Source organism: Falco punctatus, assembly GCF_963210335.1.
Source record: "Falco punctatus genome assembly, chromosome: Z".
Classification (NCBI taxonomy): domain Eukaryota; kingdom Metazoa; phylum Chordata; class Aves; order Falconiformes; family Falconidae; genus Falco; species Falco punctatus.
This window is the reverse complement of record NC_137586.1, coordinates 73,433,320-73,445,385: the sequence shown is the minus strand read 5'-3', so window position 1 is coordinate 73,445,385 and position 12,066 is coordinate 73,433,320. Positions and strand designations below refer to the sequence as shown.

The following is a 12,066-nucleotide window of genomic DNA, read 5'->3' as shown; positions in this document are numbered from 1 at the left end:
ATGTTAGCACAGTAGTTGCATATATCGTATGAAAGAAGTATTATGTGCAAGTATCCACAGATAATTGTGCGGCCAAGTACTGAAACTTGCTTTTTGCTGGCAAACTCCTCCCTGCTGCCTTGTTGTTCTGCTCTTTGTCATTGCACCCTTCAGTACATGATCTCTCTGCCTTTTCTCAAGATGTGTGACAGTATTTATATCTGAGCCACACATGCACAGCACATTTGTCAGCTAAGGATTTTGCACAGCACTCCATGAGGCATTTTAGGGGGATCTGGGTCTTGCTTCATTTACCTCTGCTCATGAGTGACTCTGCAGGACCAGAGCTCATGGTGATTTGTCTGAAGGCCTGCACTTCATGGGCACTTCTGAAGTCAGAGTGACATAAATCAGCATAAATCTGCACTTGATCTGGAGCTAACAGGCATATCATTTGCAAATATGTCTAAATCTTAATGGACTTGCCTGGCATCATCTTTCTTCAAATCCACAAGCCGGCATTATGTTTTTTTCCCTGTAATGATTTTCCCCTGTGATTTTAATGCAGATTTAAATTCAGCTTTCTTCATGACAAGAGCCCTGGCATGGCATCCTTCCCGTTTCCTGTTCCCAGAAGACTTCAGCTGGACAAGAGTTCTTGCAAAGCCCTAACCCAATACTCCTTGTGATAAGTCAGACATTTAATATGTACTTCTGAACAGCTGAGACCTTTTGGGGTTCTTGAACACATTTCACATGGCCTTGGTTACTTTCTATTTATCTTATCTGTTTTTAACTGACAACTTCATACCTCTCTGCAGAAACTGGCTAGACTACGCCAGTTTTCAGCTGAAATACTTAATCTATCTCAGAGGCCAGAGAATTCTCCCAGTTTTTGAGGGATGTATTTCCCTTGACATATTTCCATGTGGTTTTGTCTTGTTATTTATTCTCTGCACCACTTTTTCTCTCCCCATGTCATTTTTTATGTTAATTTTGGATTGGAAGCTAGCTAGCAAGAATAACAACTGACAAGCAGACTGAATAAAGCTTTTATAAAAATAATTAGGAGGTTAAACAAGATGAAGTGAAACAGAAGAAAGCAACATGGGGAAAAAATCCACTTAAAGTGAATTAGGATGCAATTTGATTAAAATTAGAGTTTTTCTGATTTTAATGGGAAAGTGATATCTCATCCCAGAATTCTTGATGACATCTGTCTTTTACCACTGGCTGCTTCTGTGATGGCAAAAGAAATCCCCTCAATTTCTGTTTCAACCACTGCTGATATGAAGTGACCAGGCTGGAGTGGGCACTCGTGTTGGGAAATTTCTCACTTTGGTCAGGCCTGTGTGTCTCCATTTCCTCTTAAACAATCCTTTGTGGTGCCTAAAATGCTACTGGCCCACTTGTTCTCTTTTGCTACTACTATTCTTTGTCCATCTGTCATTTACATGACATAAGATTTCTAATAATAATCTGAAGCAATCTTTGCATATGATCTCATCAAGCTCTTGCTGGTCAGGATTAAGTGTTATAATGATGGTATGAACCCAGCTCAAGGAGACTAATCATCCCTCCCTCTGGCTGCCTTGCCACACGCCTGGGATGGGTTCGTGGGTGAAGATAACCTGCCTTTAATGCTGGAGCGGACAGGATTGCGGAGGAACAATCTGCATTTTGCAATTGCACACTGAATAAGGAGCTTGATTAAGGGTGCTCAGGCTTCAGGACTGAAGGCAGCTAATGTAATCCAGATCTCCCAAGTGTCAATCAGTGTTTCGAATGCAAGATTTTCTCATTTTTCTAGCTAAATATTTCTTTACTTCAGAAGGTCATTCCTATTCCACATGTTGCTTAACATAAAAAAGATAAATTACACCATCTGGCTGCATCCTGGCTTTTATGGAAGTGAGGAAGGAATAAAGCAGCAGTGGCTAAAACCAAGCATGGGGCAGCTGGGCTTTAATGGCTTCAGCCTGCAGACTTGAAGGGCATCCATTGCAGTTGCAGAAAAGCTGCTGCCTTGGTAGAATTCCCAATGGCTTCCATCCTTCAGGCACGCTGGAGGGTTTGCTGTGTTGGTAGTCACTACCAAAACTCATGGCCATATGCTCTTGCCAAAGCTGTTGTATAAGTAGAGAGACTTCATCAACACAGGAGGTGTTGAATTTGGCTGAAACCTTCACCATAGACCCCAGCTGTACCTTTCTGCATCACTGTGTGACAGTTGGGAAGGATTTGGATCTGCAAAGGACTTCAGCTGAGCTCAGCAAAAGTAATCTCTGCACATGACCTCAAAGATGGTTTTGCGACTCGTCCTCTCACGAACGAGTACATAAATAAGCAAATCACTGATAAATTGACTCACTCATGCAAAAAATCTTCATTCTCAAACTTTTCTCAAACTTTCCAGTATGGTACAGTGTCTTCCTCCCCCAGAGCAGGTATTTCTGCTCTGTCCTTCTTCATGAACAGTTTCTGACCTAAGTAACACTCAAACATCCAAAGCACTTCTTGTCAGTGAATGTTTCACATTGTTATGGAGGTAAATGGAGGTAATACACTATGTAGGAGATAGTTAGGTATCTTGTTTTACCAGGCACTGTAAGAATTTTGCTGCACACAGCTGAGAGATAAAAAGGAACTGAATACTTTTTGTGGATAAAAGAATAGAATTGGATGGGTGATTCTGTGAGGTTAAAAATACAGGCAAATATTTAGTTTAAAAAGGTTAAGAATTGCAGCTCACCTCCTGTCTTTTGTAGATGACATGTTAATGTGCAATTTGCAGAAGACAGGTGAGATTTTTAGAATGTACTGAAAAAAAGCTAAGATAACTCCAAGACATAATGTTTATTAATAGAAGATGGCAATAAATCTGTAGGAAAAGATACGAATGAACTCCTCACAGACTGTGGTGTGTGTTATGTTTTGAGCATAACCCTGCTTCATTAAAAGTGCAGCTTTGTGGGTTTCCTAAAGGAACCTGTTACATTTTATACAGTTTCCTTTATGGTACATGAGCCAGACAGTCTGGCTCAAAGAAGTGTAGCCCTGGTAATGGATTTCTGTCAGCCTGCATAACCCCTGCACACCATTGCGAAGTGCAGCCATTGTTAACAAGCCATTGACTGCTGTATTTCACTGTTTTTTGCGAAATAATGTAGAGAGAATTGCCTTGCTGTAAAGGATCTCTACTGCTTTAAGGAATGGCTCTCAATGGAGGAAAACTCTCAGAAGGGGATTTACAAGCCAGGACTGATGCTTCTCAATCTTCCTGAATGCAATAGGCTGCCCAGCCTGCACCAGGACCCCAGCACCTGCACCCGCATCCCTTTCTTTGGTAAGGTGGCACACGATGCCTGTTGTCTGGAGAGCTGTGTTCTTAGTAAGGGAAGTGGGAGGAAGGATGTAATCCATAATTTACAACTAAAGTCTGGTGTTGGGTACCATCCTGTCAGTGCCTGTGCACAGAACTATGACAGCTGCATCAGCCTGTCTTGTTCAACTGAGCTGCAGGAAAAATCCCCTACGTAAATAAGGCCTGACTCCTTATTGAGAGGGTCATAACAATCTCATTGCCAAAATCAGTCTTAATGATGTCAAAATTGCCATTCAGGTGCCATTGCAAAGGAACAAGCTGCTTAAGCACCACTGGGAGGGAACTTTCTCCCATAGCACACTCATAAACAAGCATCCAGATATATTACATCCTGGAAAACCCCTCCTTAATTGTGTCTTGTCTTTTTACAGATTTTAAGAAGGAGAATATAACCAGTAAGTAGACTGCTCCAGACTCTGTGTTTCTAGAGGTGGGCATGATATTCTTTTTTGAGAATGCATCTTGCACAGTATTTTTGTGGTTTGCTCTGGTCCTGGCTGGCTGGATTAATGTAATATTACCAGGGAATGCCTGACCTTTCACATCCAAGGCATGGGGAAACTGCTATTAAGGTAATTCCAGCCCTATATGCTGTTAATGATGTGCTTACCTATGTCAGGTTGGTCTTGCAAGACCTTATTACCCAAAATGCCACAACACTCTTCTCCCAATCATCTCTGAAGCCTGGCTGTTTCTCACATGTTCCCACCACGACAAATGGTGAGACCTGGCTGTCCCTCACAGTGCTGCTTTGACTTGTGTCAGCCTTGTGCCCTGCTGCTGGTCATGGCTGAAACATACACACCCAGGTCTTCCAGCTGACATACAAAAAGTTTAAAGCTCAGCCACTGAACTTGGCCCATTGGAAAAAGGCAGAACCTCCCTCCTGCCATGCTTCTGAGCGGGTTAAGTCTCCAGATCTGGCAGTGCTGCATGGAGAGAGAAAGTGAAGAAAGTGTAATCAAGAATTTTGGGGAATTTTCTTTTATGGGAAGGCCTTGGCTCCTCCAGGCCACCCAAGCCCCAGGTGCTTGGTGCTGCACACCTGGAAGACAGGCACTTCAGCAATCCATGGGCACTCCAGCATTGCTGCCCAACGCTTACAGACCACAACTGCAGCTACCTACTCCCTAGGGAAAGAAGCACAAGAGAGGAATGCCAGCAAATGAGTGGTGTATTCACAGAATGGTTTCAGCCACCTCTTGGGTGTTTGCAAGTTCAGGACATGGCCCGTATCTGCTGTGTAAATGCGTGACCTTTTTGTTCAGCTTTCATAGTATTTTCCCAGGGTGGCGTTGCACAGATGTGCACTATTCAGTCATGAATCAGGGAGACATAACAGTAACATTTTAGCAGTGTTGCCCCTCTTTTTTCCCACTGGTATGTGCACAAAGGTTTGGGAAGCATGAACCAAAATGTTTTCTAGCTTGCCCATCAAAATTAGACATTAAAGACCATTTGGGCCACCTTTTTTATTCCCTCTGTCCTCATTGTAGTAAGATCATGTATGAGAGCATCTACATTTTCCAGGCCACTATGGAATCAGGTTGCTTCCTCAGTGTTGCTGTTGCCCCTAAAGTTCTCAACATGGCTCCTCTAAGATTTCACACTAATGTTTATTTCAGATGTGTGCAAAATTTTGTTCATGTTGGTTAGTACTCAGTCATTGCTTTCCTTGCCTCTGATTGTGAGACATTTAAAATGCTGAGCTCAGACACACAACTACGTTCCAGGGCAGCTTAACAAGAGTTTACACCTCTACAGAACTACAAGTTCTCATCATGTGGGGGCTGCTAGCTTGTTGCGGATGTGAGACATAACATGGTAGCTTTACATATCAATCAAAGAAGTACAAGTTAGAGCATTTTACTTTGCATTTGTGGTGGATTAAATGGTTTGTGACATCCATGGCCATTCCTATACTGAGGTGTTTGGGTACCTTGGACTACAAGAACTTGTTCTTATGTTTGAGTTCACTCACCTGGAGCAAATGTTGTTATGGGTTTCTAGTCACCCATGTGTACTTCCTGGTGCCTGGTGAAAGTTCAGAAAGCTAAGGGTCTTTAAAAGACTCATAACTGCCATCCTGAGCACAGAGGGTGATGCAAGAAGATAAGAGCAGGTAGCCATCATGATGCATTTACTATGTTCCTCCTACAGGAGAAACAGGACAATCTGTGAACATAAGTTAAAACACGTAGCATGCATGCATGCTGGAAAACATAAGCTGGTTCCAAACATTCAGTCTAAGAGGACAAGCACTGCACAGAGGCAGGGAGGAGAGATACCACCATGGGACTTTATGAATCCCAGCCCTCTGCTACCTACCCCAGGAATCTGTGTGTCTTCCTGTTAGCACCTCTGTAACAGTGCAGGCTGAGAATCACGCAACCAGTGCTGCAGTTTGCTTTCTGCCTTGGTTTGGCATGGGTGGCTTCACTGCGGTTCTATTCTGTACTTTCTGTGTGGAAGTGCTGTGGACTGGGTAAGTGCAACACAACCATTGCAGGTGCACGGCCTGTTTTCTCAGTCTGAAAGAGCTCTAGTTCCCTCTTTGGAACTGATGTGATCATTTTACCAGATTTGATCTTATGTATTGAGGTCAAAATCCATTTAAGTATGTGCAGGAGGCTAAGCAGTTCCTTGCCTGCCGTTGTCTGGTTCTTCTATGCATTTCAGATCTGTTGCTAATTGCCTCATGATCTCATGTAATGACATGAAGTTTATTGTGAGTTCTTGCTGCAGGGCATGGTCTGTAATGCCTTGACCCCCGTGCTGGTGTTTTTTTCCTCCAGGAACTTGCTACAGAGGCAATGGCCAGTTTTACCAGGGCTGGGCCAACGTCACAGCCTCTGGTATTCCCTGCCAGAAGTGGAGTGATCAGGTACGAATCAGTGTGAGTCCCGCCAAATGGAGAGCCATGCTTGAGGTCTGCTTTTCCAAAGAGTTTCCCAGAACTGAGCAGCCCACTCCCACTGGAAGGGCTAAGCAGGGGACAGGTTGCCATCATTCTTGAGTTCACTGGTGTTTCACACTCTGTTCCTGTTTCAATCTGCAAGTTTCCCTTCCTGTAGCAAGACATGTTCTCTGTCATTCTGACAGACTACTGAAAGGCTGTTTTACCTCTGCCTTTCTTTGCTGCTTGGTTTTGTTTTGTTTTATTAACACCAGCAGGAAAAATTACACCAAAACGCTAATCCAGTTTGCTTCCTCTCCCAAGGCTCCCCACTTGCACAGGAGGACTCCTCAGGTTTTCCCTGAGCTGTCTGATGCTGAGAATTACTGCCGCAACCCAGGAGGTGAGAACGAACGTCCCTGGTGCTACACAAGAGACCCATCTGTGATCTGGGAATACTGCAGCGTGTCTCCTTGTGGAGATGGTAGGCAATTGCAATTTATGGTTACTGACACAGTGGTTGTTCTGGGGCCATGCAAGGTGTTTGCATCCCGAGTGCTCAAGGCCTCACCAATCTGTTCTGTCTTCTGGATTCAGCCAGTCCTGGTTCTTCTCACGGGTTCACTCAGCATCTTTTATCAGAAGGTATAACATGTGCCTTAAAGACGGAAAAATGAAGACAGGCAAATTGAGCACCTTGCCCCAGATTATAAGGCCAAAGGATGAAATCAAATTTCCTGTTTTATTATGAAAAATGGATTTGCCACACTGTGTTTTGAGGGGAAAGTAGGGTTTTGGGCTATTTTCCAAAGCTGTTTTGCTTCTGGCAGTTTTTTTTTCAATAATAAAAAACTTTTTTAACTAAAAACAAATCTGAAAAAGATGGAAACATCTTTGCTCTGTGATGCTGAAACTAAGTCTTTCTGTTATTTCTTGCTCAAAAAACAGAACAATTTTTGAAACATTTTTCATTCAAGATGAACAGTTTCTGAATCTCAGTGTTTGGAAATAAGAATGCTTGCACAGAACACAGGGGTACCGTGAACTTAAGGGAACACAAGTCAGTACTAGTTTAGCTGGCCTTAAAAAGAACAGTTTAAATTTCTTTCTGTTCTTGATCATTGCATGTACAGATTAGTATTTTCTAGAATGTCACAGAAAGTACTCAGCAGGTAGGTACCTGAATATTTTTTTTTTTTCTAATGATACAGCCAAATGTATTTTACACTAGTTTACCATATTTGCCCCATAAAGACACAGATGCAAATTGTTGAAGGCAAGGGGATATTTCAGGAAAGTATCACTGTGTACTTACTTGGTCTTACTCTCCTTCCTGCAGATTCCTTTTAGGACACATGATAACACATTGTGGTCTATATTGTAGACCATTGATCTTTCTCTCTGCAGACATTACTATATTTGAATACTGTTGAGATCATTAGATGTGAACTCTCATCTGTAACTCTTGCGAACATTCCTTACCAGAACTGTGTTTGCAGCACATTGGGGACTCTGTCTTGGTCTTCACCAGATCCTGGGTTTTTGCATTTGGCACCAGAATGGGTTTTGCTTCCTACAAACCAGGCTTCCCTACTATAGTCCTCTCATGCAGTCATATGGCTGTATCTGTAATGTCAGTAATTTCCAGGACATCAGTCTGACTCTGTAAATACTTGTTAGAGAGAGCCCTATAAACTAGCAGAGGCATAACATTCTGATTTGTTTTGCGTTACAGCTTCATTATCACTAGGAACAAGAAAACCAAATGGAAAGACTCCAAATCTTCCCCCTCTTCCTACCTTTTCCCCTACATACTCCATGACTGTTGTCATCTCAATCATCTCCAGCTTTGCCCTGGTTGTGATTTTCGGCATTGTCACCCTGGTTTGCTGCCGTCGGAGAAAGCAGTGCAAAACCAAAAAAAGGTAAGGCTTGGGCCTTAAGGCAGCAAATTCTGCTTTGAAAGAGGACTTGCCTGTTTCTGAGAGCACAGTCCTGCAAATGCCTGGTAGGGTGTGAGCAGCCCTCCCTTTGCCTGTGGCAGCTCAGTGCAAGCTCTGGCAAGTCCTTGTGGCAGACTAGATGCTGGTCTGGTGACTGTTTTGGGGACATGGCATGACACCTTGTTGCAAGGCTCTTTCAACAGCTCGGCTGCACCTCCCTTTTCCATCCTTGAAGAAACTAGCCTTGGAGGAAATGCAGATAGTTATCTCCCAGTTAAAGGCTGTGCACACACTGACTGAAAACTGCTCTGTCATTTCAGAGATTCAGAGACACCAACGCTCACCACTCTGCCCTCCGAACTCCTGCTGGACCGGCTGCATCCCAACCCGATGTACCAGCGGATGCCCCTTCTCCTCAATCCAAAATTGCTCAGCTTGGAGTATCCCAGGAACAACATTGAATATGTGAGAGATATTGGGGAAGGAGCATTTGGGAGAGTCTTCCAAGCAAGGTAAGCAGCCTGTATGAGTCCTTTTTAACTGGAGGTACCTGGGAAAAATTGGCAGTTGGACAACAACTTATCTGGGCACTGGAAATCATTTATTCATTTACTCAGATCAAGATCAAATGCATGTGTACCAAACAGTACACTCAAGCTTGAATAATTGTTCCTGTTGTCCACTGCTTCCTGTTGATATTAAACTTTTGTTACAAATGGCTTTCCTGTTCTTCTCTCTAGTATATGTAATGTCTTACTGACATACCAAAGTCTGGTGTAAAAGCTTACCTAAATTTATCATCACTGTTTTTGCCAAGAGTATTGCCTGTGACATGTGACCTATTGTGAAATTCCTGCATTTCCCAGTACTTGCAAATTGTCTGTGTGTGGTATCCTCCATTATAATGACAACACTGGTCAGTAATTACCACAGAGGGCAATGTTACATTATAAATGTCATGCTACAGTTAGGTTCTGACCCGGTTTCCATTTGATTCAATGGCAAAACCAAACCAAACCAAAAATCTCCTAAATACCCAACCTACTTAGGCCAACATTATTTTTTTGTGTGTCCCCCCTTTAGTTACTCATTTTTTATTCTTAGAGTTTGCAGCCATCGTTGCCTGTTTTAAATTTAAGATATTAGATGAGATCCCAGTTCTGTTAAATCTCATGGGATGTGAGACCATACACTTCTTCAAATGTGAAAAATGTTTCATTGAAAATCCCAGAGATGAACCCAGTGCTGCCTAGACTGAAGTGGATGGAGAGTGTCTAGTTAGCCTTGACAGAGCATGTAATTTCTTCAGGACAGTCTTTGGCCAGTACTTTACTCCTCAGAAAGTCTCACCCCCAAATTCTTGAAGGAAAGTGGACAGACTGTCCAGCTTCATGTTTACTCAAGATAGTTTTCTTTGTCCTTCACAGTTAACAAGTCTTGGATGTGGGTGATTTTGTAGCTCTATCTGGAGTAGTGTATGATGACCTCAGAAAACCCAGGGGAGTATCAAAGTCCCACTGGGCCAAGACCTGCCTGGTGGAACTGGTCCCATGCACTTCAAAGACAAAGGACCCTAAGGACTGTCCTGCAAAATGCAGTCATAATTTCAGATACTTTTAATGTTTATAGTTATGCTGTTGATGTATCTGCTAGGAAATGAGTTATGCACAGGTTAAATGTGTTAGAGCAGGGAAACAGTTTCAATAGCTCTGATGGATTTTTTTTCTAATGAAGGGATGCATTTTTTCTAATGGAAGAAATGAAGGCATACTTTTCATTAATACAGAGAGGACTAAAAATAACAAAGTTTGAAGGGCACACAGTGGGAAAATTGCAGACACTTAGCCTGTGATTGATTGTTAGCCTGGATGGCAAAGTCGAATGCACCCGAGCTTGAAACGAGAACAAAGCTGCAGGAACTGTGTCACAGATGCGCTCGGGGCGCTGCACACTAACCAATGCAGGAACACAGTGCAGCCCTCATCCCAACCTCAGCACAACTCTTGGGATGCCACCCTGCAGAGTGTCACCTTCCTGCTTGCACAGCAGGCGTCTTCACCACACCGTGGGTGCACAAGCAGGGCAGGCAGTCTTTGACTCTGCACTGCGATCTTCATTATAATTTAAGTGCTGCACAGACCTTTCTGGGCTGGAAATGACTCTCACCCACATCAAGCAGGAACTCTCAAAGGACATTCAAGTGTTACTAAAAGCACTGGGTTAAGCAAGTGCTAAAGTGGTGTAAAGACCTTTCATGTGGATTTCATCCCTCCCAGTGCTGCAATTTCTTTTAATTAAACCTTTTTGCTATTTTTAGTGGAAACCAGGAGAAAAAGGACAGGGGGGAGAAGCAACACATCTTCTTAGCCAGCATTTGCAAAGTGAAGAGTACCATACCCTGAGAAATGTCCCCTGTCTGTGGCTCGGGGAAGGAGCCGCAGAAATATTGCTTCTAAAGGGCTTCCTTATTTTTATTAATATCTCTGTCAAAGTCCCTTCAAGGCCTTATATTTCCAGGAAAAATTTAAGGCACGGCATTTCTGTGCACCGCTGGCAGATCAGCGCAGACTGCTGATCCAGTAGTGCCAGCTGTGTATCCCTCCAGTTTGCAACAATCACAACTATTGTTGCCTTCCCATCTCAGATGGATAATATGTACTTGTCTACATGTGTTAAATGGACATCTCAAGCTAAGTTTAGCAACCTTCTTACTTCTACTGGTCTCACGTTTCTCCCTCTCCTGTAAACACAGCTATGCACATGGTGCCAGTTATGCCTTTGCCAATTGGCTTGCTGTGAGTCCTGATTCAGTGTTTACTCACTCCTGGGTCAAGCAACATGTTAGGACAGGAAGTGTCTGGCTATCATTTACTAGCTTCTCCTGAGAGGCTGCCATCTTCACTGGGGGCAGCTTCACAGTGGAAAGGATGAGGAAGTAACCAGTTATCCTAAGATGTTCTTAAAGCAAGACTCAAGACCTTGTTCGGGTCTGTCCCAACTGGGTCGTGCCAGCTGACTTAGGGTCTTCTGCCTGTGGGAAGACCATGCTGGCCCCACGTGCCACCAGTGGAGCACCAGCCCTGTACAGTTCAACACAGACCAGCATGCAAGTTTTTTCTCAGAGCTGGAGCTGTATGGTCCAGGCTAAGCCCAAGGCCCAGGACTGCCTAAAATCCTGGGTATGGGGGTCTTTTTAGCAGTCTGCTAGGTCCCCACTGCAAAGGCACACCTCATCATCTCTGCGTGTGACAAGCTGTTCCTAAGGTCAGAATTTCTCAGACAGAAGTCTCATATTGTTTCCAAATGCAAAGCGTGTTTCTCCAAACCACAACACAACAAGCCGCTAGCAATTCAGAGCACTCTCCTGCCCACATATGATTTTTTTTTTGAAGGATAGGGTAAAGGTTGGTCTCCACCAGCCTCAGTAGGTGTTAATTGCATCATTTAATGTCTAATATGGAAGCTATGTGATGCTAAGGAAAATGTGGGACAGGACACAGACTCTCTGTTGGTAGGCTTGGGGTGAAATCCCTAACTGCACTGCTGGTTAGTTCTCTGAACGGCAGGTACCTAAAAGCCAAATGCTGTCAGTGTTGTACAAATCCATTGGTGGTGAAGAAGGCAAGGACAGCTGCTGTCCATCCTGTGCACCGTGGACATTTCTTGTAAGCATTTAGATAATAATGAGAGAGAATACCCAAGTTAATTTCTGTTGATGCATCCCAGTTCTAGAAGACATTTACCTGTTTTCTAGAAAGGACGCCACGTGCTGATCTGCTGCCTGAATTTTCCTGGTTAATTTCAAAAGCAGCAGCTTCCCACTGCTCCTGCGTAGATGTGCCCCCTAGCCCTTTGTGCAAAGA

The 12,066-nt window shown here is 43.5% G+C and overlaps 1 protein-coding gene across 1 annotated transcript in view; it reads left to right on the top strand.

Annotated features, from left to right (window-relative positions):
• The window catches only part of MUSK (muscle associated receptor tyrosine kinase), a gene marked incomplete at its 5' end in the record, with an annotated part of 67,286 nt that overhangs the window by 37,187 nt on the left and 18,033 nt on the right, over positions 1–12,066 (top strand). The window contains 6 exons of the mRNA XM_080371500.1: positions 3,150–3,325; positions 3,736–3,759; positions 6,160–6,248; positions 6,585–6,744; positions 7,996–8,185; positions 8,524–8,715. Coding sequence (XP_080227626.1) covers positions 3,150–3,325; positions 3,736–3,759; positions 6,160–6,248; positions 6,585–6,744; positions 7,996–8,185; positions 8,524–8,715 — 831 coding nt within the window. The remainder of the gene's footprint in view (positions 1–3,149; positions 3,326–3,735; positions 3,760–6,159; positions 6,249–6,584; positions 6,745–7,995; positions 8,186–8,523; positions 8,716–12,066) is intronic.